Genomic DNA, 24,990 nt, shown 5'->3' with positions numbered 1-24,990 from the left:
AAATTCTTTTACCAGACTACGGATACATTCAATTTAATACAAAAACTTGCAATACTCGTAAAGTATATTTTAAGTTTAATTAATGATCTCTATGAAGTAAAACAAATTATCTGACTTTTAATGTGACTCTTTTTGGAGTATAAACCCTAGGAAATGTAATATCAAATATTAATTTTCATCAAAAATAAATCTCTATGAAATCTGTCCAAATATCTATCAAAACAAAATAGAGAATAGCCAAAGTTGTAAGATAAAAATCATAGGAATTACTTGTTTCTATAGTTGTATAATTATTTTGAGCAATTTTTTAACAAAAATCAAGTATAGAAATACACCAACGTTGTGATATTTTTCAAGTGTCGATATCTCAAGGGTATTTTTGTAATCAAAATAAGTATACAATATTATAATATTTGTATAATATTATATGGATTGCATATAGGTTCGTCACATAAAGTTGATTTAAATTATTAGTCATGTAAAACAAAAGTAACTAGTAAAGTAGTAAATAGCTACTATTTATCAATATATTATTCCAAAATGACTATCGTTGAATAAAGAGCATTATGATTTAAATATCTTTTATAACAATACAACACGACATTTTCGCATGATACAATATTTAGTATGTGATCGATTTATTCCTAAAACTTTCCAAGTCTATGGATATTATTTTCAAGTGGATATAAGTACATACTTCATTTTTTTACCGATAGTCGATAATTTAACGTGGCATGATGCATCACTAAAGACGCTAGTCCGAATTGTACCAACCTTACAAACAAAAATTTTAAGATAACCCTCCCTTCGATTGATTACTTTTTATTCTGTGAAATTAATCTTCCTAAATTTCCTCTATTGTATTGAGATGAAAAATAAATCTAAAAGTTTTTAATTTTCATATCTAAACACATTTTACATAGATCATATGTAATTAATTAATGAGATATTCAGTTGGTAGGTGCCTTTACATCCGCAACAATTTGTAGTACAAGTGGATTCCAAAATGGTGGTCGTTTGTTGTGTCTTTCAAGTGATTTGTTAAATATTTCATATTCGTAAGTAATGTTTTATTTATTAGAGTTACTCGGGACATTTAAAAAATGTAACATATTGTGTATATATGAAATTTGTTGTTTACATCATGACATTTGCATATTAGTGACCTTAAGTTTCCTTCAGTTACAAAGGAGCATATTCTCAACGTAAAGTCGTAAATGTTTGTTACAGTGATATAATAATGTTATAATATATTAGCCTAGCGTCAAGAAATGTATGACAATCTTTATTTTGTCAATAATTAGCTTCCTACAACGCTAAAACCAGAAATAGAATAAGCGCGGGATATGAAGCTTGTATTGGCCTTTGGCGTCAATTGCATTCTAATTGCACGCCGCTCATCACAATCACGGCTATTCTAACCCGTTTCGATATTCAAACAATCAAAACATGAATAAAAATCCCCCTAAAGTTTACCATATAAGAATCCCGTAACAAATATAACCTAAAAATATAGCCGGGTGCGGCGGGCGGGCGTATTTTCAAAATACAGATGATAAATAATCGTGTCGTATATTTCAGATGTGTGTAGTTCTCAGACTTAAGTGGTTCTGATCGGAATAAAATATGGATGACAAGGAGAAAGTACCAGAGAGCCAGGAGAGTGATGGTGGTGATCCAAAGGATTCTGAGGAAAAGTCTGTCCCAGATCCTGAAAGTGGTACTAGCACCAGTGATGATAACCCTAAGGATGTTTTTAGTGAAGATAGTGTAATAAATCACATGGATCATGGCAATAAAGATAGTGATAGTGTAAATAATGATAATAGTCAAGAGAATGTACAAAATGAGGATACTCTTTCTAAGGATGAAGCAGGTATAATCATTTACTTATTATTAGTTTTAGTATAAGTTTAGTCATCAACAGCATATTTGAATGGCACTATAGAGCCCAGGCTTGTTTCTTGTAGGAAAAGAGATTTGTTGTTTATGTCAGCTACTGATGATCAAGTAATCTCACATGCCTGCAACTCTAATGGCTTGATCAATAAAAGTGATAGTGTGTTGGTCGTTATGAGCATGACATCATTTCAATCGCAAATCGGTTTTATCTAACATCAAGCTGTAAGCACTGAAGGCATGTGAAATTGCTTGATCATCAGTGGCTGACATTTGATTCACCATGCTTTGATGTAAATTGGCAGCTTGGGATGATAATGTTTGTATCTGAAAACTATCACAATCAGATTTTAATGATATGCTTAGAACTTCTTAACATGGTCTCCAAAGTGCAAGGGTCTAAGATACCAATTTCCTAAGTCTAAAAAATAGTCTAAATCATAATCTAAAAAAAAGTTCAATATTTTATAACCCAATCTAGCAGGCCTATGTGCACCACCAGATATCTCATGATGAGAAAAGAGATATTGTCAACCAATAGCGGCATAATTGAAAATATTTTTTTCAAGTAATATTGTTACTATTAGTCTAAAATATGTCACCTAATATTAGTCACTTGTCATGAAGTACGGTCTAATATTGACACATGCTAGACCTACACAACCAATGAAGTAACCACTTAAAAACTGCCTGCTAATGGTATACTATTATGATGGTATTTCACTACAGAATGTGATTGCAGTTTCATTACTGCCAGGAATAGCTGTACCATCTACAGTTCGTTTCACTCTGGAAAGTTTGCTGTGATTCATGATAATAGTATGTATTATGAACATCATAGAGGCGACTGTCTGCATACCCATGCTATCTGAAAACACTTTAAATAAATAAAAAATTATAAACTTAACAATTTTGATTTTTTTTATCAGTAACAGTATAAAATTACTTAATGTACTTGTTAAAAAATATAGATGTAATATTTTAATACAATTTTTTAGAAAATGTTTATGGTAAGCACTCAATTTATCACAACTTTACAGAAACTTTAGAAGATAGCCCTAAAATAGAGTCACAAACTAGACGAGATTCCGAACATGATACGCCAGATGAATCTTTAGATAAAGAGAATATGTCTGTAGATGATGATGTAGAGGATATAAAAACAAAAGAAGAGAGTGAATCCACAAAGGAAGAGAGTGAATCCACAAAAGAAGAGAGTGAATCCACAAAAGAAGAGAGTGAATCCACAAAAGAAGAGAGTGAATCCACAAAAGAAGAGAGTGAATCCACAAAAGAAGAGAGTGAATCCGCAAAAGATGAATTATCCCATAGCAGAGATTTCAACGACTCAGGTGCCGGCAGTAGCAGTGAAAACAGAGAAGTAGACAAACCAGAATTTGAAACTGCTCCCAATGTTTTGGATGAGTCTCAGGAGGATCATACTCAGGTACTTTTAATTACACTTTAGTCATTCATCATCATTATCAACCCGTATCACTCACTGCTGAGCTCAAGTCTCTTTTCAGAATGAGAGGGGTTAGGCCGATATTCCACCAGTCCATCCAGTGGTGGATTGGCAGACTTCACAAATGTAGAGAAAAAGTTCTCTGGTATGTAGGTTTCCTCACAATGATTTCCTTCACCATTTGAGACACGTGATATTTAATTTCTTAAAATGCATCTTATGTATAACTAATTTGTACCTCTTCTTCCTTCTGGGACGTTTCAGCACTTGACCACATCTCTAATATAAAAAGGCAACCATTACTGATTAATTTATCAACACAGCTTAAGCCACTGATCAGACTGCTCTAAAACCATTGACCTATTATAATAAAAGGATGCACAATCATGTAGAAAAAATCACTTAAAAACTGGTCAATTTTGGTTTGACAGTTTTAGAATTATTGGTTAAGAAAATTATACCTAAAGGCTTTTAAATATAGTCGAATATTCAATAAAATCCCAAATTCAAAGCAAATCAAGCTTAAGGATTGAGTTTAAGGTTTAAATTGCAAATGCAACTTGGTTGATTTTCCACTTTTTAGTAGGATATTGATGGCTGAAACATACAGATTTGCCACACAGTTATTATGACATCTTGTAAAGGAATCCTAATGTAACTCATGATTTGTTTTATGTATGAGTTAGTGTTGCAAGTAAAAATAAGTGTTTAAATTTAACAAAAATAAAAAAATATAGTGCAGCTTAGCTGAATATTGTTAACATGAAGCTAAGAGATGTTGTAATTGATTCCTAGCTCAGGTATGTTTGGCTAAGACCTGACCATAGAGAAGAAACTAACTTATTCAAAAAATTTGGGCAACTGTATAATCATCATTTTATACAGAAAAACATGTTGTGTGTATTGTCTAGAAAAAAGCAATAATTTCATTTTTCAAGTTTACGCTTACAGGGGTGGTCCCACCCCCATGCTTCAGAGATCATGTTAATGATGATGGTAAAATTTGAAATTTGCAGGCTCTAGATCCTTTTGACACACTCCTAAAGAGTACAGACACAAACACAGAGACGTCCAGTAAAGATGCATCCGTCACTGTCAACATAGATGACGATGACGACGATGACAATAATGCAGACCAACCCAGTAGTGAAGTTCATGCAGGTGAGCTTATGAGTGATACGTACATCTATATGCCTTTACATTCAACCAACAAGAGATCTTAGTGAAGAGAAATAAAAGTAGCCAGACCTGGACCAATTAAGAAAACCTCGATTGTCATAGCCAGAAATTGAAACCAGAACCTCTGTCATGTAAATCCACTGCACATACTACTGTGCCACAGGCTGTCAAATATTTTCTCTATAAGAGATAAATTGTTGGTCTTACTTAAATATTTTACTGACACTTATGCATTGTAGAGTCTATGAAAGTTCATAATTGAAGTCTCAAAATCTTCACTGTAAAAGGGTCGGACTCATGGTCAAGAGGTGGTGGTTCGATCCCTACCCACTAATTGGGTTATTGTCCAAGCCACTCCTAACACAGTCTTCAAAATTTAAATATTCAAGTCTCAATAGCTTCACTGTAAATAAAATAAATAAAATTCATTTATTTCAGGCATACACTCATATTAAGAAAAACATAAAAACAAAAATCAAAAATAAAATTAAAAAGTTGAATTAGTATTTAGTGTTAGTAGGTAAAATGTCAGAATAATACAAAATGTCAACAAAAAAAATGTGTAAAAAGGTCAGACTCATCGTCAAGTGGTGGTGGTTCGTTCCCCACCCACTGGACTATTGTCGTAGCCACTCCTAACACAGTCTTCAAAATTTAAATATTGAATTATCAATAGCTTCACCGTAAAAAGGTCAGACTCATCGTCCAGAGGTGGACGTTCAACCCCCACCCACTGGACTATTGTCGTAGCCACCTAACACTGTCTTCAAAATTTAATGTGTATAGTTGTATAACACCAAAAGTCATGTAGAATATCTATTAAATTATAATGCTTTGTGAAAGTAAAGGAAATTGGTTTACGTTTTATTTTCTCAAATGAACATACTCGTATTTCTATTCCTCTGTTCCTTTTGTTGAATGGAAATTACAGGTGTTGGTACAACAACAATGGAGAATGTTACTAGGTATGCAAAATCACTTGAAACTTTGCTTTACAATAGAGCTTTTAAATATACAAATACACTACTTTAAGTTTTATTTAAAAATACCAAATAGTTATGATTTCACATGCATTCAAAGTTCGCATAAATATCGACTCCCGCTAACAGTCGCGATTTTTTACGTGACGTCATCCTACAATACTTGTCCGGCCCGTGCAGGCAATTTCGTATTTATGAAATTATATTTTTCGTATGAACGGGCCGTGCTACTGTTGTACGATGACGTCACGCACTTTAAAAGCAGGCTGTCGCCGCGCGCTCACTTTAAAATTCCATATCTTAAGAACTAATTAACGTATCGAAATAATTCTTTCACGAGAATTTTTTATTTTCAACTGAGAATACAGATTTTAAATTTGTATTTGACATATCCACAGATGAGGAAAATCCAGAAGATGGTGAGGAACCCGGTGCTGATGAGGAAGTATGTCTGCTACCTGACACTGAGCGCGAGATATCTGATGCTGACAAGGCGAAGGCTGAGAAGGTTTTGGCTGAAAAACGAAAGCGAGATGAAGGTAATATTTTATATATATATATTTTCAAATTTGTTTTCTGTAAGAATAATGACCAATGCGTTTTTACATTTTAGTAAGCCAATATGAGATTTTATGATTTACTCTAACACAACAGATGACAGAAGTAGAAAAGGGTAGTTTTCATGTTGTTGAGTATCTCCAACAAATATGAGCCCTCAACTTGATATTGAAATACTCAACAAGTGTCAGATAAAAATAAATATGGTAAATTGTCAGTAACTAATCTAAGGTAGTGGGAGAGTTATGTATAATAATACATTGTTACATTGGACTTGGTTAATTTAGTTAATCATTGTTAGTCATTTGGATATAGAAAGTCTTAGATATTGAATATATGAAAGCACTAAATTTATGACCCAAAAAAAATATTTTTTTCTCTCATTTATTTATTACTTCTTTTTTTAAATTTTTAACAATATAAGTATAAAATACAAAACATTATTAAAAATTTATAAAAAAAAAAATTTCACCCTCCCGCTGCGGGACATTTGAGTGCCCAAGCAACCGGTGGTCAGGGCTCCAGAGTGAGGAACCTCCTCACAATACGCGCCGTCTCAAGAATCACTGCCTTTTGTATCCGACTCTTGATCCAACAGTTAAGCGAAAGCTTCTTAAGGTGTTGGTCGAAGCTTTTCGCTATAAGACCATTGACTGAAACAACTATCGGAACAATAATAGTTGACTCAACATTCCACATGGCGGTAATCTCGTGAGCAATGACCCAAAAAAATTATTATTAGAGATACGCCGACTATGACTTTTGTCGACTAGTGGAATAGCCGACTAATCAGTTGGCCATGCCGATTACGGTTTCAGGGATTTTTGTAAAGCTTAGTTTAGGTAAAGCTGATTTAACTTCAAGTCCCCTGCGAGTGTGTTGGATGTGGTTTTCTTGATTTTGTTCGCGCGTATTGAATGCCGAGCAAGCAAAGGATTATACTCTCAAAACTCAAAAACTTTCATATTCAAAAAAGTTACTTTTACTTGCTAATAAAGGCCAACAAAACAGATGCAAAATATGCAGATAACACTGTTATTACTCATAGAAGTGAAAGAGTAGAAGTGAAAAATTAAAACTTATTCATGACTTAAAGAAAATCTTTAATAAAATTTTTTTTCACCCTCCATGCATAATGTTATTGAGAAATACATAAAAAATAACAAGCCGACTAGTCGGCGCTCTTTGCCGATTAATCGTCGACTAGTCGCCGACTACGTTAGTTGCAGATTAGTCAGCTTTACCGACTAGTCGGCGTATCTCTCAATAGATAGAACTACATAATTATTCCGTTTTGAGTTCATTCTATATAATAACACATTACTAGAACATAAAAAAATCAAGATTTGACTATATATTTCTCATTATCTTTTGTTTTGATGTCATAGAAGCAGCATTAGCAGCCGTTCCAAAAGAAGAGGCTGACGTGACAGAGGTAGTGGAAAGTGGTTCAGAGGAAACGGCTCAAACTGAAGACATTCCTGAAAGTGCAGCTGCTACAGATGATACTGGAAACGAGGATGCATCGCAAAACGGCGGCGGTGAGATAAACAGTCTAATTATGTTTGTGATACATTTTTACAGCTAAACCGCTGAATTGGTTTTCAAGAATTTTGGATTGTTGTATGGTCTTTTTGTCACGAAAATGAGATTGAAATTTTGTAAGAAAATCCTTAATTTTTTATGAAATATATTTTTATGAAAATAGGTTAATCATAAACCAAGAAAAGGGTTGAAAAATTTATCTATAATTTGAAATCAGCCATTTGCTAAAATGGTGTCAGCACTTCGAAAAAACAGGCTCACTTTTGTTTGGCGTGCATATTTTTAGTATTAGTGACTAATATAATTGTAAAAAAAATGTAATTAAATTTTCAGATAAAGAAAATGAGCACGAGGAAACAGCGGAACCCGAAGAGTCTGAGCATTGTCCTATACGACAAATAAACGAAACAACCGGCACTTGTGTGCAGTGTGAACAAACAACACTCTGTATATATAGGTTCGCGAACAAAGACTCCAACCACAGATTTCAATATATTTGTTCGTCAAATTGCATTAAACCATTTATAGCAAAAAATCCTGGAATGTATAGTGTTGTAGCATCGTATATGATAGAGGAAATCACACCTGAAGTTTTGACATGTAACGAATGTGAAGAGAACAAAATGTGCTATTTTTATTACAATTTTGACGGAGAGGACACTGTATACTGCTCAACACAGTGCTTACACAGTATGATGGCTGATGAACGAGAAAAGTATACATATAAATGGAGAAAAATCACTGTTGAAGAAAAACAAGCACCAATAGAAGATACTTGTTGTGTGTGCAATACGACCAAACAATGTGCATACGGTATGCACAGATATGGTGAGACATTGTCTATATGTGAACAGACTTGCTTGAAGAATTTGAACTCAAAGGAGAATGGTAGGTACATATTGAAGAAGAAGAGAACTCCTCGCAACTTGGTGCCGAAAACGAGACAGAATCCTCCATTGCTGAAACTGAAAGTTATTAGTAATGCTACGGATAGATATCTAGACGAAGCTTACAAAATACAAGCGAAAACCCCAGCTATGGTGTTGGCTGCACGGGACGAGAGAGAACGTACATTCTTGAGATCGTGCATGCTGTGTCATGCTATGCTGACAAATGAGGAAAAAATGCTGACGTGGGAAGCGATGGACTTCTGCAATGAAGTCTGTCTCGGAAAATACCAGAACAAAATCGGTTCAAAATGTGCCAACTGTAAAAAAGTTGTACAGCACACAAGTTTAGGGAAATACTGTGTCCGCTTTGGTTATGATATACGACAGTTTTGTAATTCAAGCTGTTTGGAGGAGTTCAAAAAGGGTTTAAAAATATGCTGTTACTGCCAGAAGGATATATCGTCGGGGAACGAAGGGTTTTTGGCTCCGGTCGGTGATAAGGGACAGTTTAAGGACTTCTGTTCGCAGCATTGTATGGAGAAGTTTGATCAGATGAGTAAGAATCCCATACCCCAGCCGGTCATGGCGAAATGTGCGGTTTGTTCTTTGGAGAAAGCGACGACAATTGAAGTGGAAGTGGGTCAGAATATTCAGCAAAGGCTATGCTCGGACCCTTGTTTTGCTGCATTCAAATTTGTCAACAATATATTTCCAGGTAATTGGGAATAATAATTATAATATTGATAGCTTCTGTCCAATAGATTTAGAATGCTGGAAAGTAATATAAAGTCTGTTGGTAGGCTCACAAAGGAGATAGGCAAATCTTAACATAGCAGGACCCAAGCCTATTATGAATGTAAAAAATTCTAAATTAACTCTTAATTTCAGAATCTAAACCTTGTTTTATAGTAGCTCTCCTTCCAAAAGTCCTCTTCAAAAAAACAAAGTTAAAGTATTTAAAATATTGCTTATCCATACTGAAAATTATTGTTTTGTTGAAAATAGCAAAATGAATTTTTGTCATTCATGAACATCTGCAAAGTGTAAATTTCAGTGCAAAGCTATCTGTGTTTAATATTGAAATAAATTAGTTCTTTATGAAGTAAAAGTAAAAAGTAGCATTCTATTATATATGTTCATTCTATCCAATATTAATTTAAATATTATTTCTCATTCCAGATCAGTGTCGATGGTGTAAAAAATACTTTGAAAGGAAAATAAATTTATTCTTTACGATATATGAATCATCGTCACCACCATTTTGTTTCTGTTCCAAACTGTGTATGAACATTTACATAAGCAACTCGCGTCACATAGTGCCGTGCAACTGGTGCAAGGTGAAGAAGTACAACTTTGACATGATAAGACGAGGCCCAGCAAACGGGCAGGTGATAATGATGTGCTCTCTCAACTGTCTGACGCTGTACCAGGTCTCTGTTAACGCTGTGTCTTCTAGAAGGTACTTATCGTTTCTCTATCCACCTGTCTGTGGTGACTACAGTTTATTTCTTGTATCGGTAGCAGGTGACTGTCTGTTTCACTCTTGAAAGTTTATTTTTATTTATTTATTTTTATTTTTTACAAGTTAGCCCTTGACTACAATCTCACCTGATGGTAAGTGATGATGCAGTCTAAGATGGAAGCGGGCTAACTTGTTAGGAGGAGGATGAAAATCCACACCCCTTTTGGTTTCTACACGGCATCGTACCGGAACGCTAAATCGCTTGGCGGTACCTCTTTGCCGGTAGGGTGGTAACTAGCCACGGCCGAAGCCTCCCACCAGCCAGACCTGGACAAATTAAGAAAATCTCAATCTGCCCAGCCGGGGATCGAACCCAGGACCTCCGTTTTGTAAATCCACCGCGCATACCACTGCGCCACGGAGGCCGTCAAAGTTTGCCATGATTCACGATAATGGTCCTTACTGGACCGTCACCTTATCCATTCTATCTGAAAAACACTTTATAGTCACTGAAAAATGTTATGGTATAACCTAGCTCACGGTGACTATATTCCCCATAACCTTGACCACACAATGACTTTGACTTTGACAATTTTGTTTTATTTCAAAGTGTTGCTGAGGCAACACTTTGAAATAAAACAAAATTGTACTCTATTATGTATTCTATAAGGTATATCTTATGTACTGTAAATGGTAGGTGTGGTGTGGAGCATTTTTTTGACATTGACATTATATAAAGTTAATTGTTGATAACTGGAAAACTCAGTGACAACCCCTCCATGTATGTTCCAAGAAAATTGGTTCAGCTGTTCCAGATATTATCCCGTTAAACAGACAAGACTGACAGACGATTTTAAAAAAGCTTGTTTGTGTTTTAGTGTTGTGTAAAAAGCGAATACTTGAAAAGACAACCATTTATTCTGAACAAACACTTCATTTTTGTTTATCATTATTATCATCATCATGATCATCATATCAGCGGATGGATGTCCACTGCAGGACAAAGGCCTTTTGTAGGGACTTCCAAACATCACGATCCTATGCCGCATCCAGCGAATCCCTGCGACTCGCTTGATGTTGTCTGTCCACCTGGTGGGGGATCGACCAACACTGCGTGTAGTAGTTGGGGGTCGCCGTTATTTTGTATATATTTAGATTACAATGCTTGTATGTTGTGTTGTAGGATGAAATGCGACATGTGCAAGCTATGGGCGATGGCACAGTACCACCTCACCATGTCGGACGCGACCGTGCGCAACTTCTGCACCTACCAGTGCGTTATGAGCTTCCAGGTATGTAGCTAGGCTTTAATCATCACCATCATTATCATCATCACCATCATCATCATCATCATCATCATCATCATCATCATCATCATCATCATCATCATCATCATCATCATCATCATCATCGTCGTCATCGTCATCATCGTCATCATCGTCATCGTAATCATCATAATCACCATCGTCATCGTCGTCATCATCGTCATCAACGTCATCATCGTCATCATCATCATCAACATCATCATCATCATCATCATCATCATCATCATTATCATTTTCATCATAAGCCTAACATGCTATTTTAACATGCAACTAATGAAGAGAAGTAGAAAATTTTTTGGAGTTTCCTTAATCGATTACGTTACGTTACGTTTTTTGTGCGCAACCTATTCTGCGCACCGTGCGCGCCCGCCAACGCTGTTGGTGGGCTCCTTTCACTTTTCAGGCGCGTAGTGACCTAAATCGCGTAGCGGCACGTCTTTTCTTATTTGAAATAAATTTCTTAAAATGCATGTAACTGAAAAGTTGGAGGTGCATGCCTCGGACCGGATTCAAACTTACATATTCCGAATCAAAGGCAGAGAATGAGAGATGTTTGGCCCACCTACTCTGCTTCTGCCTTCGGGCCCATGAGACGATGCTTCTGCGCTCGTCCTAACCCCCCAATGACGCTGCTGAGGTCCCATTAAGGAGCCTAAGGCACTTAAACAATCTGGAAAAAGAAAAAAAAAAGTAGAGGATGACATCTGGGCTATCACGCCTGTTTCTTAGCTTGGCAACTTCGTTCGTGATCGTTCGTGCGCGCGAGCCGGGATGAAAACCCACGACTGATGCACCTTACTTCCCCGCACGCACGATTTTACACTTTCTTTCCCCCCGTCGCCCGCATATCATGGGAGTGTCATCAACGAAATTGCCAGACTATACATAATGTTATTCGACAATTTTAGGGTCAATACTCAAAACAAGCGCCCCAAGAGGTAGCGGACGACACCATCGAGCAACAGAAGGCGGTGCCCACGGGCGCTCCGAGGAGAACTTACACGCCCACGTCGCATAAGAATAACGGTCAGTTTGTTTATGTTTAGTAGCCATCATCATTATTAATGATTAAACGAACTTACCTGTAAGTGAAGTTCTATCATAATTATGTGAGTCGCTTCATTCGAAGATATAATTTTACTAAGTAGTTTCCCTTAACTTACTAGAAACAACGCACGTTTCAGAGATTTATTTTCTTTGAACCGGATGTCAACAAACAAAATATTCACTCACTATGCTCTATCCCCACTATGTTCTATCCACACTATGCGATCCCAACTATGTTTATGTTTAATAGCGATCATCATTATCATTATTAGCATGGCTTAGCCACTGTATCAAAATTAGTTAAGCCCAGGGCATTGATCTCTTATAATAAAAGGACGCACAATCTATGTTAAAAATGTCACTTAAAAACACCCCAATTTTGCTCTGATAGTTTTAGAGTTATTGGTAAAGAAAATTATACCTAAAGGCCTTTAAATATAGTCCAATATACAATAATATCCCAAGTTCAGAGCAAATTCAACCTTAAGGATTGAGTTTAAGGTTGAAGTTGCAAATGCGTCTCCTTGAATTGAGTGCTAAGAAGTTGTGTTTGGCACTAATTAATTGAGGACGTTTTTTAATCGCTGATTGTGCATCCACTTTTTAATGGAGATAATTGGAGAAAACCGTTAAATTGTCAATCAGGATAATTTTACCATAGAGTTACAAAAATATAAAAATATGACGGCAGATTATATCACAAGTGAGATAAAAAGTAACAGATTTTACAATCTATTTAATGGAAATAAAAAGCTTTATTATTATTATTATTGTAAGAATTTCTGTCCGCAGCATCAAAATCGCAAACTCGGTCCACTCTACCAGTCATATCGAACGTGCTGTCGCTAGCGCCGGCGCCCGCGCCGCAAGTCACGCGCGCCAAATCGAAACGACTGCAGGTGCCTCCGCCTCCACCACCACCCGAACCAGAACCGCCACAAGCGCCCAAAACACCACCACCACCACCAAAACCACCCACACCACCACCGCCACCACCCCCCAAAATATACAACCACGTCATAGTCAAAACTTTACCCCCAAACGAGGTTGCCAATAAAGCGACAATGTCCAAACCAATGATGGTTTCAAAAGGTGTCTCTTGTCGACCCCATCCGTGCACAAAAGAATGTCAAACTGACTCTAGTTTAGAACGTAGGGTCCTCATTCCAGTACCTGTTCCCATTTATGTCCCGGTGCCATGTGTGATGTGGTCTCTACCCTTCCCCGTACCCGTCCCAATACCTCTGCCGATACCAGTTCCAGTATTCATACCTACGACGAGGAATTCTGCGAAGGGCATCATGAAGGAAATAAATAAGATCCACGACAAGATGCCGACTGATCCGTTTGAAGCTGAACTGCTGATGATGGCGGAAATGGTGGCCGGTGATAAGAAGAAGGATCAGAGCGATTCAGATACAGAGGAAGAGAACGGTTGGTATAGTACCTTATTATTACACTGACTGACGTCTTTGACTGCGAAAAAGTCTATGTAAAACTGATATTTTTTTTAAATCCTCAAAATATTTGCTAACTTTTTTGTATATCTTTAAAAGAGATTCTATGTAAGATAATTCCAAATTCCAGAATGCTAGTTTTTTCCCAAGGGATTAAGCACCGTTTTCGATAAAAACTCTCTAACTTGACTATCGACACTCGTCATGTAACAACTGATTTTTACGCAAAACCAAATTTTCAAGAAATCATAATATTATATCTAAACTTTTCTCATGAGTATCTACTATCTTTTGTGGAAACAGCATGAAAATAAATTTTTAATAAACTTGTAGTTTTTGATAGAAAATCTTTCTTTGTGTGACAATTTTTTTTATATCTTTAAAATATTCACGAATTTTTTGTATCTATAAGGAGATTCTATGTAAGATCATTCCAGCATTTTTGTTTTTGTTTTACCTCCAAGTAGTTTCGATAAAAGCTCTCATGTAGCTAGACTTTTCACACATAACATATAACAACCGATCGTTTCATATAACAACCGATTTTTACGCAAAATCAAATTTTCAAGAAACCATTATATTACATCAAAACTTTTCTCATGAGTATCTATTAGTGAAATAACATGAAAATTAATTTTTAGCGAACTTGTAGTTCTTGAGGTTTTCCGATGATGATAATTTCCTAGGCCTATTTGCTTTTTAATATAATTGTATAATTGTCAGAGGAAAGCTTCAGCCCCGTGGGCGGCATGGACGGCAACAACGCGTTCGGCGAGGACATGCTGCAGATGGCGCTGAAGATGGCCACGGAGTACGAGGACCAGCCCGTCGACCTGGAGTCCGCCATGACTGCCAACACCATCACACCCAGCTCACACCCGGGGCTGCCAGGTCGGTTAGGTTGTTTACCTTTCAACACCATAATAGCGACCGGTTGTCAGAAAAGTAAAAAAAAAATCAACATTGTTTACAATTTTAAAATAAATGATTTAACCTTAACACTGTTCGAAGTGCTTTATACCCCAAACACTTAGGCAAATCTAAAGTAGTCTAAGCATCAGAACATCACTATGCCCAAAAAAGGATCCAGTTCAGTATTGTGGTGCATTTACCAAGCAAATATTGGATATACAGCCCTGATTTTTAGCAGATACCTTGACCTGATGTCCTATTTTGACAACTCATTGCCAGGTCTCTCAATCGACTTGAAATCATGTTATGAATGACTTACATTTAGAGATTTAAAAAAGTATTCATAGTACGCTACTGCTACGAGTATTTTATACCCGTATTCTCACGGTCTGGGGTACTACGTGAGTGAATCCGTAAGACGTTAAATATATTGCAGGTCTGGAAGGCGAGGCGATGCACCAGCACATGATGGCGCTGGAGCAGCAGCGCGCGGTGGCCGCACTGCGCGCGTCCAACGTGGCGGGCGTGAACGCGGGCGCGGCGCGCAAGCGGGCCCCGCCGCCCGCCGCCACTCGTACGCGCACCAGCAAGCGGCGCCGCGAGCCCGCGCCCGCGCCGCCGCCCGAGCCGCCGCGCGAGCCGCAGGAGAAGCCCGACGCTAACATGTGCCTCAAGGTGAGCACGAGCACAGCATGGGAAAGCTGTGTGTTGCTTTTTGAAGTAAACCTTCTTAACGCACGTTTGAATTGGGGAAGTAACTTCAATTCAAATCGAATATTTTATTCAGTTATAAAAATAACAATGACATTAGTAAATGGCGGAAACCGTCTTGTAAACTTGTATTAGTAGGTCCCGAAAGTTGGTGAATGTGTGAATGCGTTAAGAAAAGTGTAATCGGGAGAGGATTTTAAAGATATGTGCTGCCATCTACAGGCATGGTGAAATAGTGTGTATTATTGTAACTAGCAGTAGATGGCGTTCTTAGAGAACTTTGAAACAATCCTCTTTGTCGTATACTCAACCTGTTGCGATGTAGTTATGCCCTGAGGCTCATAGATGGCGCTTTGTTTTTATTTTTGAATTGAGTTTTGCTTCAGTCGTGTGGTCTAAAGCACACTCGTGTTATTACCCACTGTCTGTCATTGGTGTTCACAAACAGATATACAGATGGAAGTTTTTAGGGTATTCGGAGCCCTAAAAACTTCCATAAAACATGCGACTAAAGTAAAACTTCATTCAAAAATAAAAAACAAAAACGGAACCCTTAAATATCACTCGCGCATATTTTTAATGTCCGTCTGTTTTCTCCGAATGTATTTTAAAAGTTTGTTTTTTAGTATTATGTAAATAGCTAAAGTTTGTTTCATGTAGAATGGTGCGGGTGACAGTACGTTTCACTCTTGAAAGTTAGGCGCGATTTACGTTAATAGTAGTATAAACGTCATACAGGCGACTGTCACCATATACATGCTATCTAAAAACACTTTATACTGAGTAACTCTAGTGTCTATGCTCTTGAGAAAACAATTATTTCGAAATTACAGACATACAGAATTTGATTTATATACTATACTAAGTATTGATTGCTTGTTTCTCGTTCCCCCAGTATACGTTCGGCGTGAACGCGTGGAAGCAGTGGGTGATGACGAAGAACGCGGAGATAGAGAAGAGCTCGATCCGCCGCAAGCCGTTCAAGTCGGAGATCCTGCAGCTGACGGCGGACGAGCTCAACTACTCGCTGTGCCTGTTCGTCAAGGAGGTGCGCAAGCCGAACGGCAGCGAGTACGCGCCCGACACTATTTATTATTTGGTTCTAGGTGAGATTCGACTTTGATTAGTTTTACGTGAGATTCGACTACATATTAGATAAAATGTCTCTAACACAAGTCTGGGAAACGAAGGTGCACAACTTTACCGGCTGCGAGTAAGAGCCCGACACTATTTATTATTTGGTACTAGGTGAGGTTCGACTTTGTATTTAGTTTTACTTGAGATTCGACTTCATTTTAGATAAAACTGGCGGACGCCCGCAACTTTGTCTGCCCTTAGACATCTTTAATCCGGCCCTATCGCTAAATCCGTTCTTAGTAGATATCTACTGACTATAAAATACCTCCCTGCCAAATTTCAGCTTTGTACATCAAGCGGTTTTCGAGATTACGTGATGAATGACCTTTCGCATTTATATATTAAGATGTCTTTACCACCGGTTTTTAAAGCAGAGGTGCACAAGCCGAACGGCAGTGCGTATGCGCCCGACACTATTAATTATTTGGTTCTAAGTGAGATTCGACTTTATATCTAGTTTTATATGAGATTCGACCATAAGATCAAATCTGCAACTGTGTTTTGTAAAGTTACAACGCTCGGAATCGGACTCCAGATGTCTCTATCACACTTTTGGAAAGCGTAGGTCAGCATTTATTACGCCAGCGAGTATACACCTGATATTTTATTATTTGGTTCTAGGTGAGATTCTACTTCGTATTTAGTTTTATGTGAGATTCGACTTAATTTTAGATTAAATCACATGTCTCTACCATTGGTTTTAAAAGCGGAGATACGCAAGTTCGATACCAGCGAGTATATGAGCCCAACACTATTTATTATTTATTTCTTAATTTTTAGTTTTACGTGAAATTCGATTTCATTTTAGATCATAGCGACTTAAGATTGCTAGATGCTAATAATATCTTGGAAATACTTAATTTATTGTTTTTTTTTCTAGGTATACAACAATATTTGTTTGAAAATGGTAGGATAGACAACATATTCACTGACCCGTATTATGAAAAATTCACGGACTGTTTGGACGAAGTCGCGAGGAAGTTTTCAGTTTTATATAATGACTCGCGTAAGTAATATATTTTTATTTATTATTAAGTGTTTGAATTTTTTTTTTATAGATTCCAAAATTACTAGGCCATTTTTTAAAAACTTTTACCCATAGGGTAGTTCCTTATATACTCGTATATTATAAGAGAGGAACATAATCTATGTTTTATATCTCCATATTACCACAGCGAGTGAAACTGCGGGAGTTTGTTAGTAAAAAATAAAACTGTACTGTACTATAAAAATGTAAATGTAGTACACTTTTTATCAAAAAAAAAAATAAGCAGTAAGACTAGCCGCGACGCCCGCAGTTTCGTCCGCTGTTAGGCATCCTCAATTCTGTACCTATCAACCTGTAATGTTAGTGTAAGTTTGTAAATAAATAAATAAATATAATAAAAAAAAATTCGGCTCTGTCGCAGAGTCCTCTCAGTCTACTAACTATAAATTACCTCCCTACCAAATTGTATATTATTGACCTGACATTTTGAAAGTGCTTGTAAACTAAGCTAAATTGAAATAAATGAATGTTGACTATTGACATTTCTGTAAATCAAATTTCGAGATTTCGCTTTTGTATATTTCGATGATTAACTATTTTTATTTTTAATCATCGAAAGACAGCTGTCTTGGCACCTATAAAACACATAATACGAGTACAAGATTAACCTAACACACACACACACACACACACGTTTTTATTAGTTTTATTTTTACCCACTATGATTAATTTAAAAAATTGTATTACTGCTTGTTATGGAAGAGCGGAGTTTTCTGTCACAGGAGTTAACGATTCTTAAAAGAAGACTCTAGCCTTTAATTATTTGTTACTGATTAATGTTACTGAAATAAACTATTTTTATTTATTTTTTAAAACAAACTATGCTTATTTTGGAAATAGTGATGTATGTAGTGTTTAAATATGTTCATTTATTTTCACAGAATACATAGTAACGAGAGTGGAAGAGGAACACCTGTGGGAGAGCAAACAGCTAGGAGCACACTCACCACACGTTTTATTATCGACACTTATGTTTTTCAACACGAAACATTTTAATCTTGTCGTGAGTATACAGTTAATTTAACAGTGTGCCTAGTGGGAGTTTTCAATAGTTTCATACTGTTACTATCGCGTTGACGCAAACGCGAATTTATATGGAATTGAAACAGTTGTGCAGTAGTGCCACTAGATGGCGCTGTTTCAATTCCTTGGAAATTGGCGTTTACGTTTACGCGATCGTTACAGTATCAAACTGTCACTAGGCCCTCAGTTTTATGTATGTTCAGTTGTGAAATTCGTTAAAACGGAAACAGAACTGTTTCATTACTAGTTGACAGAAATAATTAAGTTTTATAAATGTGACGGCCTCCGAGGAGCAGTGGTATGCGCATTGGATTTACGAAACGGTGGCCCTGGGTTCGATCCCCGGCTAGGGTGATTGAGGTTTTCTTAATCGGTCCAGGTCTGGCTGGTGGAAGGCTTCGGCAGTGGCTAGTTACCACCCTTGCAAGAAAGACGTACCGCCAAGCGATTTAGCGTTCCGGTACGAATTAGAGCAATCGGACTCATCTCCAAGGAGTGGTGGTTTGATCCCACTACCTGTTAGTCTATTGTCATACCCACTCCAAATACAGTCTTTCCACACTAGTTACAGAGGAATGGAATTATTGGTCATAATTAAAGATATGGCAAATATTCTTTAAAAAAAAAAATTAGTTTGCATTTTCACTTACCATCATGTGAGATTGTAGTCAAGGAATAACTTTTAAAGAATAAAAATAAAAGATAATAATATTGTTTCAGACGGTAGATGAACATATGCAGCTATCGTTTTCTCACATAATGAAGCACTGGAAACGGAATCCCAATCAGCCGGGACAGGCCAAGATCCCCGGCTCGAGGAATGTCCTATTGAGGTTCTACCCTCCGCAGTCAGCACTTGGTGAGATATAAAATCTATAGTAATATAATAAAGCTGAAGAGTTTGTTTGTTTGATTGGACGCGCTAATCTCTGGAACTACTGGTCCGATTTGAAAAATTCTTTCAGTGTTAGATAGCCCATTTATCGAGGAAGGCTATAGGATATATATTATCCCTGTATTCCTACGGGAACGGGAACCACGCGGGTGAAACCGCGCGGCGTCAGCTAGTATATATATATTTTTTAAATCTCTACTAAAGGAATGGTGTGTATTCCTACACTAATATTATAAAGAGGAAATTTGTATTTTGTGTACAGGGTGTTGGGAAATATTGCCCATGACACAATGTATTAAAACTGCTGTGATAGCCCAGGGGATATGACCTCTGCCTCAGTTTCCGGAGGGTGTGGGTTCCACCTCGCAACTTTTCAGTTGTGTGCATTTTAAGAAATTAAATATCATGTGTCTCAAATGGATTAAAACATAGTGAGAAAACCAGAGAATTTTCTCAATAATCTGTGTGTGTGAAGTCCGCCACCATGGAGGACTATTGACCTAACCCCTCTCATTCTGAGAGAAGACTCGAGCTCAGCTTTGAGCCGAATATGGGTTTATAATGAATGAATGTTATACATGTGAAAGTGAAATTGTTTGATACATGTTCAGAGGGCCTAGTGGCAGTTTGATACTGTTACTATCGCGTTAACGTAAATGCGAATTTCTAATGCAGGAATGCGGAATTAAAACAGCGCCATCTAGTGGCACAGCTGTTTTCAATTCCATATAAATTTGCGTTTACGTCAACGAGATAGTAACAGTATGAAAATATTCAAAACTCCCACTAGGCACACAGTTGACTATTCTTTCACCAAAGGAAAGCATTATAATTATAAGTATATTATAAGTAACATAATTATTAATCCGCGAGGGATCCACTTGTATTTTATTTAATGGTAATCCGCTAACCAATATAATATGTAATTAATTGTTCTAGCATGTTATTAATTTTCCTTTTCTGTTAAAATAGAGGCGAACTCGAGAAAAAAGAAAGTGTACGAACAACAAGAAAATGAAGATAATCCACTGAGGTGTCCTGTAAAATTATATGAGTTCTACATTTCAAAATGGTAAGTCCCATAAATGTATCCTTTGGCCAAAGGTTTATCTACAACTAGCGGAAGCCCGCGACTTTGTCCGCATGAAATATATAATTCAGCGGGACTTATAAATTTTTCTCTGATAAAAAGTTACCTATATGATGCTTAATAACCTACTATCCCATTAAAATCGGTTCAACAATTACAGAAAATAACTCAGACTGACTAAAATTTTAAAAAAGGTTGTTTGTGTGTGTATTTTGTTAATAACTATGAGCACTATAGTAAAGACAATTATTTTGATACTTCAATTTTATTTATATGTATTTATTTGTTTTCTGCAAGTTGCTAATCAGCCTGTCTATGATGCAAGCCACGACATAATTGCCTACTTTAATCTTACATATCACTATCTTTTTATAGCTTTCGTCAAATCACAATAAGAGAGAGAGCCATTTTCACTTTCGCCGCTTGGTGCGCTCTGCGCTGGTGGGTTTTTTTTGAAGAACATTTGCCATATTGGCTAACTTAAGGTGTCTTTTGGAAGCCAATGTCCACTAAGCCTGTGTGATATTAGTATATACTCAGAGGCACAATTATCCGCCCACTTTAATATGACGCGAGTATAGTAAAGTGGGCGGATAATTGTGTCTAGGAGTATATTTTACATTTTAACTTCATCAAGTGATACATAGCACATTTTCTTTGGGAAGTATGAAATGACAGACGAGACATTATTTTGTCGCCGCGCTATACATTAAACCACCACAAATAAGCGATTTTACGGTCGTTATTAAAGATTTTGCAGTTTCATCCGAGCTATCAACTTGTTTTTTTATCTATGTCTATAAATCGAGGCAAGGCTATTGCATCAACTCGAAATCTACTGAACCACAGCGTAGTGTTAATGAATAAATTAAACAAACAATTAATAGTGTTCTCAACCCCAACAGCCCGGAGTCAGTCCGTACCAGGAATGATGTGTTCTACCTGCAACCAGAGAGGTCCTGCGTACCCGACTCACCGGTCTGGTACTCTACACAGCCACTCAGCCGTGTTGCATTGGCAAAGATGTTGCATCGTGTCAAAATGGTCAAGGAGATCAACATCGCTCTCCTGACCAGCTAAGGTAATTGCATACTTGCTAGAGCAAAAATAATAATATTTTCTACCTACTGATCACTTTAAAGTCGGTGCCAAACCCATGTGCTGTTGATATTAGTTGTTCTACATGAAAGAAAAAAAGAATGTCTGAGAAACAAAAATATTGATAGGTACGCTTTTTAGTTACGTGCGCATGTTTATGTTTTGAAGTTGGTTGTAATTTTATCATTATAAAGGATTTATATTATAAAGGAGATGGTCTAAAATAGTATGGAACCCAGGATCAGTCATTGAACCTAGGCGAAAATAAAAGAAAATATTTTTGTTAACTATTTTTGATTATGCAAATCTACAAATTTTCTTTCGAAATTATATTATATATTCTTTCCCAAGAAATGCAACACTATTATGGGTAATAACGGCGGATTGATGACGTTTTCAATACAGTAGTCGTTTTGACGTTTGATGTCATAGTTTCTTTAAGGGCGCCATCTTGATATAATTCAAAAACTTGGGTTTCAATTTTATTAATTTCTTTTTATTTAGTTACATTTATTCACTTATTTAGTTTTTAACAAGATCCTTGTATTTTTAAAACAAATTATGATCAAACCTCAAATGGACCATCTTCTTTATCTAATACATAAAATTCGAAGGAGTTACCAAACTGCTGGACTGATTTTCATGAAATTTTGTATGCATTCGGGTAGGCCAGAGATACAGCCAAAATTTTTTCATCCCTAGAAATAATTTATAAAGCAAAATAATGTTTTCCGAGTCTATTTTACTAAAATTTATTTTTTCAGATTTTTTTATACAATCATTTGGTGGCATAAAAGAAGCGGGATACATTTTTGCAAATTCCTACGACGTCCTTTACGGAGCAACGAGTATAGTTGGGAGGTAACAGCGGTGTTGATTAGTGATCAGTTCCCTTATGGTTGTAAACATGGTTACAATGTATATTTTTTCTACTTTGTATATCAGCCTGCAAGAGGACATTTTAACATAGTCTGTAATATTTTTTTTTTAAATGTTGCAATGATTTTAGTATTAAGTAATTCTGTGAGGGAACTACTGTGTACAGATTTAATTTGAATGAAAGGATTCAACATATTTTATTTTATGCCGCATTATATATTTATAATTTAACTTTAATGTGTGCGTGTCAACTTATATTGCTTTACGTTTGAATGGTGAAGGTTTGGTTGTTTATAAATATCCGAAGTGAACTAAATAGAACGCAAACCATTGTTTATTTGGTTTAGTTTAAAAACTTGTACACAGACAAGCCAACACCTGTAGGCGTAACGTGCAACCCACGACATATCTCGTGAAGACAAAACGACGTATTGTCGACCAATAGCGCCGAATCGGAAATATATCTCTTTCGTTGCGATTTCCGGTTCCGCGCTATTGGTCGACGATGTCTATTTTTTTCTTCACCTAGATATGTCGTGGCCCGCATTGTAGGCCTACTGACGTATTGATTAGAACATTAAAAAAAATTGTAAATACCCACGCAAAGCGTAATCGAAATCCGCATCTTTCAATTGTTTCCATGTAATTTTGAAAATGTATAGCTACTTTAAAGGTAATAATAATTATTATTATGAATTAAATGACAAATTGTGAACTTAAGATTCGTTGATCATCAGCGCTAGAAATCAATTCATGAATTTATTACGTTTATGTAATGTGAATTACATATTTGATAGATTTAGACGTAAGTGAAAATTCCATTGTTTTTTTTTTATAGTGAGAATGCACACTGTTGTAGAAGCATTCATTTGATAAATCGTAAATATAATTATAATATTCACACAGATAGAAATTTTTATTAAAATAATATTAATGTAAGGAGCCAGATTCGTATAATATTTTAAGTATATAAGCGTCAGTTGCGAGGTTGAGGTAGTTTATTACTGTGTAAAAAGAATACTGATTCTCGTATTATGTGTTTTATTTCTTCCCGGTTTCCATTTACAGTGCTCTTTGTAGTTGACGTCATCGTGAATTAAATATGGCGAATCTAATGCACGTGATATGAGAAAGCATAGTGCGACACTAAAGAGAAAAAAATTAAGGCGTTGTAGTCGTTTATTGACATCTACTATATAAAAATAAGTCGGGTTTTCCTTCCTGTCGCTATGACTCCAGAACGCACGAACCGATTTCCACGGTTTTGCATTCGTTGGAAAGGTCTCGGGGCTTAGTGAGGTTTATAGCAAAGAAAATTCAGGAAAAATTTCAACGTAGGGTAGAGGTAGTTGAAAGTTTACATTCAGTTTGTCGCGGGCGTCCGCTAGTTTCTTATAAATGTAAGATTAGAGATCGTATTAATAGAGTTTCATTATGGTAACCCTGTGTTTTGTCATCCACTTAAAACTGCTGCAACTACCTTGATTGCTAATAAGATAGCTGATTTTATGATTTACATTTATTAAATTTAAAAGAAAGTAAAACTCATGTAAATAAATGATTCAATTCTATATTCGACTACTATGATTTAATAACTGCTAAATCTATCATTAGTGGCTGCTCTTTGATCTTTACATTTACATCTATCCTTGTGATAATGACAGTTAAATTTGGTGTTACCATAATCTAATCTGTACCGACTCGTAAAATTAAGGGTGATAAAGTACGACACAAGAGTGGAAAATAAATGAGGGCGCTGTAGTCACATATTGTCGTTCATAAGGTAACCCTGTGTTCACTCTTCCAGTATCCACTTGGGACTGCAATTACCTGATATTATTTGATATTTTGTTCTCTAAATAGATAAAATTATGTTCTTATTTTAAATTAGATGATCTGTTGAAAATAATATTATAATATAAATATATTTCGAGAATACTTACTAGCCCCGAAGTAAGCATCATGTTATCACATGGTACTAATCGATCAATGCTGATTTCATGATTTACATTTAAAAAATTTAAACAAATTCAAGTCAATCTCATATAAATAAAAATATATTTATTGGAATTTGTTTGGTGATTATTTCGAATTTCCACTATGGTTTCAATAATCTGATAAAACTATTAATAAGCTGGTCAATTTCAATCTCTACTTTTATTAGCAGGGGCGTAGCTACCGCTGTATCAGCCGCATCAATGATACGGGGCCTCCGGACTACAGGGGCCCCTTACGATTGAAAGCAAACATTAGTAAAATGTAATCCACAACCAATCAAAAAAAAAATCAAAATAAAAAGCTGCATATAGAGTTTCACTTCAGAAATGACGAAAGTCAAAAATGCCGTCTTTTTTCTCGAGTTAAGTATGCGCCCAAAAGTTGAAATGTCG

At 36.2% G+C, this 24,990-nt stretch overlaps 1 protein-coding gene across 2 annotated transcripts; it reads left to right on the top strand.

Annotated features, from left to right (window-relative positions):
• The first annotated feature begins 797 nt into the window (after positions 1-797).
• Positions 798-23,632, top strand: LOC112046577 (zinc finger MYM-type protein 3). Of its 2 annotated transcripts, none has more exons than XM_052888361.1 (20): positions 798-1,058; positions 1,582-1,876; positions 2,940-3,346; positions 4,381-4,525; positions 5,922-6,062; positions 7,470-7,622; positions 7,960-9,231; positions 9,696-9,975; positions 11,162-11,270; positions 12,212-12,329; positions 13,143-13,784; positions 14,531-14,698; positions 15,156-15,394; positions 16,326-16,536; positions 17,448-17,573; positions 18,497-18,618; positions 19,359-19,497; positions 20,506-20,605; positions 21,511-21,704; positions 22,486-23,632. In XM_052888361.1, the coding sequence occupies exons 2-19, from the start codon at positions 1,627-1,629 to the stop codon at positions 21,701-21,703; spliced, it is 4,815 nt and encodes a 1,604-aa protein (XP_052744321.1). In that variant the 5' UTR covers positions 798-1,058; positions 1,582-1,626; the 3' UTR covers position 21,704; positions 22,486-23,632. The 2 variants fall into 2 exon arrangements, with proteins under 2 accessions (XP_052744321.1, XP_023939043.2); XM_024083275.2 differs by having other exon boundaries at positions 799-1,058; positions 21,529-21,704.
• The last annotated feature ends 1,358 nt before the right edge of the window (positions 23,633-24,990 follow it).

Source organism: Bicyclus anynana, chromosome 22, assembly GCF_947172395.1.
Source record: "Bicyclus anynana chromosome 22, ilBicAnyn1.1, whole genome shotgun sequence".
Taxonomy (NCBI): domain Eukaryota; kingdom Metazoa; phylum Arthropoda; class Insecta; order Lepidoptera; family Nymphalidae; genus Bicyclus; species Bicyclus anynana.
This window is presented reverse-complemented; position numbering and strand designations above follow the sequence as displayed.